The sequence below is a fragment of the Pollachius pollachius genome (assembly GCF_949987615.1).
Source record: "Pollachius pollachius genome assembly, chromosome: 3".
Classification (NCBI taxonomy): domain Eukaryota; kingdom Metazoa; phylum Chordata; class Actinopteri; order Gadiformes; family Gadidae; genus Pollachius; species Pollachius pollachius.
In genome coordinates this window covers 35,635,965-35,638,464 of record NC_136936.1, presented here as the reverse complement: position 1 = coordinate 35,638,464, position 2,500 = coordinate 35,635,965, and the positions used below count along the sequence as shown (strand labels likewise).

General features: G+C 45.2%; 1 protein-coding gene across 11 annotated transcripts in view; it reads left to right on the top strand.

Moving 5' to 3' along the window:
- Positions 1–2,500, top strand: part of tns1b (tensin 1b) — a 166,306-nt gene that overhangs the window by 97,796 nt on the left and 66,010 nt on the right. For 9 of the 11 annotated variants that reach the window (XM_079733017.1, XM_079733020.1, XM_079733024.1 and 6 more), the window contains one exon: positions 2,025–2,066. The exons of the other annotated variants lie outside the window; for them this stretch is intronic. In XM_079733017.1, coding sequence (XP_079589143.1) covers positions 2,025–2,066 — 42 coding nt within the window. The remainder of the gene's footprint in view (positions 1–2,024; positions 2,067–2,500) is intronic. 11 annotated transcript variants of the gene reach the window in all.

Below are 2,500 nucleotides of genomic sequence, written 5' to 3'. Positions count from 1 at the left end.
GCACGCAAACACGCACACACACACACACACACACACACACACACACACACACACACACACACACACACACACACACACACAGACGCAAACACACACACATGCATAAACACACAGACACACGCGGAAACACACACACGCGCAAACAGACACATACACACACACACGTGCAAACAGACACATACACACACACAAACACACACACGCACACACACATGTACAAGTACACACACACACACACACACACACACACTCAGACAGGCATGCATAGGTATGCACACACGCACAAAAACAAACACAGAAACACTGCAGTGCGAACGCTGCAAACATACACCCATATATGCATATGCATAGTCAAAGATGCAAATTAACACACGCCATCACACACACACACACATACACACACACACACGCAAAGGCACACACAAACAGGCACACAGAGATCCTCTCTATTCTGGCCCTCTCCATGGTTAGTGGTTTGGTCTGGGCGTTTCAGGAGCTGCATCCTCAGGTCACAACAGCAGACTATAATTTACATTGTGGACTCACCCTTTTAGATTCTGCAGTGGAGGTTCCTTGATGTGTGTGTTTGTGTGTGTCTGCTTACTTTAATCGACAGCTGCATCGCCCGACAAAACAACAGAGAATGCTGTGGTTTTGGATGTTTTGTATGGATGTTCTGTCCTCTTATCAGAAGATTTATTTCTAAGGGAACGCAGGTTAAGAGATGAAAAGCCAATAAAAACCAGACAATAACTACTTTTTGTTCAACATCTGCTGAGCACTGTGGCATCACTGCAATGGCAGGCCGAGTCCCAGTTTAAATGGGGGCCAAGAAAACCCTTGTTCTAGACTTGTGTGTGTGTGTGTGTGTGTGTGTGTGTGTGTGTGTGTGTGCGTGCTCGCACATGAGACATGAGGACATTGTTGGTTCTGCCCTATAAAGAGATCATAATGTGCACGCTGCTTGTGACTTAGTTCTGACTGCTCATAGAGATACTATTTACTTCCTTAGCAACCTCTGTTCATGTACCTCTTTCCCTCCAAATTACTCTCTGTAGAGGTGTTTCTATACCCATTTCTCCATATACTTGGCTCTCATCTCCCGTTTTTCTACCCTTGCTTTGCCTACCCCCATCACTCTCTCCCTTTCTCTTTCTCTCTCTCTCTCTATCTCTCTCCCTGTCCCTCCCTCTCTCTCTCTCTCTCTCTCTCTCTCTCTCTCTCTCTCTCTCTCTCGCTCTCGCTCTTGCTCTCTCCCTCTGTCTCCCTGGACCTCTCCCACTCACTCTCTCCCTCTTATACTCCTTCCCTCCTAGCTCTCATCATAGCTGTATATGGCGTTAAATAGCAGCGGGCCACAGATGGACTCTGCTGTCTTGGCTAATGCAGGGGGATGTGTCCCTCTGTGTAAATATTTACTCTGTGTTATTATTGATGGTCTATCTATGTCCAGGATGGGGTCCTCGACCATGCTCCAGGCCACATTAGGAAAAAGCAACGCTTCTATTTTCACTCCAAAGTTTGATAGGGAGTAAATTAACATGATGCAAAACAACAGAAATCATACACGCACTCACACACACACACACACACACACACACACACACACACACACACACACACACACACACACACACACACACACACACACACACACACACACACACACATACACGCACACACACATACAGAAACAAACGCACACACACATGCACAATCACACGCACAAGCACACATGCACGCATGCACCCCTCCCCCCCTCCCCCCCCGCCCCACACAGACACACACACACACACACACACACACACACAAACACACAAACACACAAACATTCCATCAAAAGAGTATCACTCAAGAGTATGGCTTAGTTGCCTTGGTTTTAGAACACAGATGGTCTTTGTTGATGGTATTTGGGTTATAAATCATCCCAATGTGTTCTGTGGTCTGAAGTGTTGGAGAAGTGTTGTATATCAAATCTATGTTTCTCCTTCTCCCTCTCTCTCTCTTTATTTTCTTCTGACCAGGCACCTAGCAGTGACCTCGCTCTCAAACATGTAGACACCTTGGTGAGTGGCTTAATCCATTAAACTTCATTAATACCTATAAATGATATAAGACTTGTGATAATATATGACGATGGATGGATGATATGCCAGTTTTTACATGACAGGATACATGATACATTGACATTTTTTTGTCAAGTACTCGCTTAAAACAATGCTTGTCCAAATATGTGTAGTCTATTCTATCCAATCATTGAAGTGCCTAATGTTGTTCTCTGATCAGCTTGAATGGTCAGATGAAAAACCATGCCGCCATTTGGTTTTGGTTTTGGATCCCTTGCACAATATAGATCTTTTCATGAGCCATGATTTACCGTTCGCTTTTCAGTCCCACATTGTGTGCAGCAACTCTGTTCCGAATCCTGTTCCTCCTGGGATCCGTAGCTCAGCAGTTACACCAACGCGCTGCTATGCTTCTCCACATTTCACTGATGATT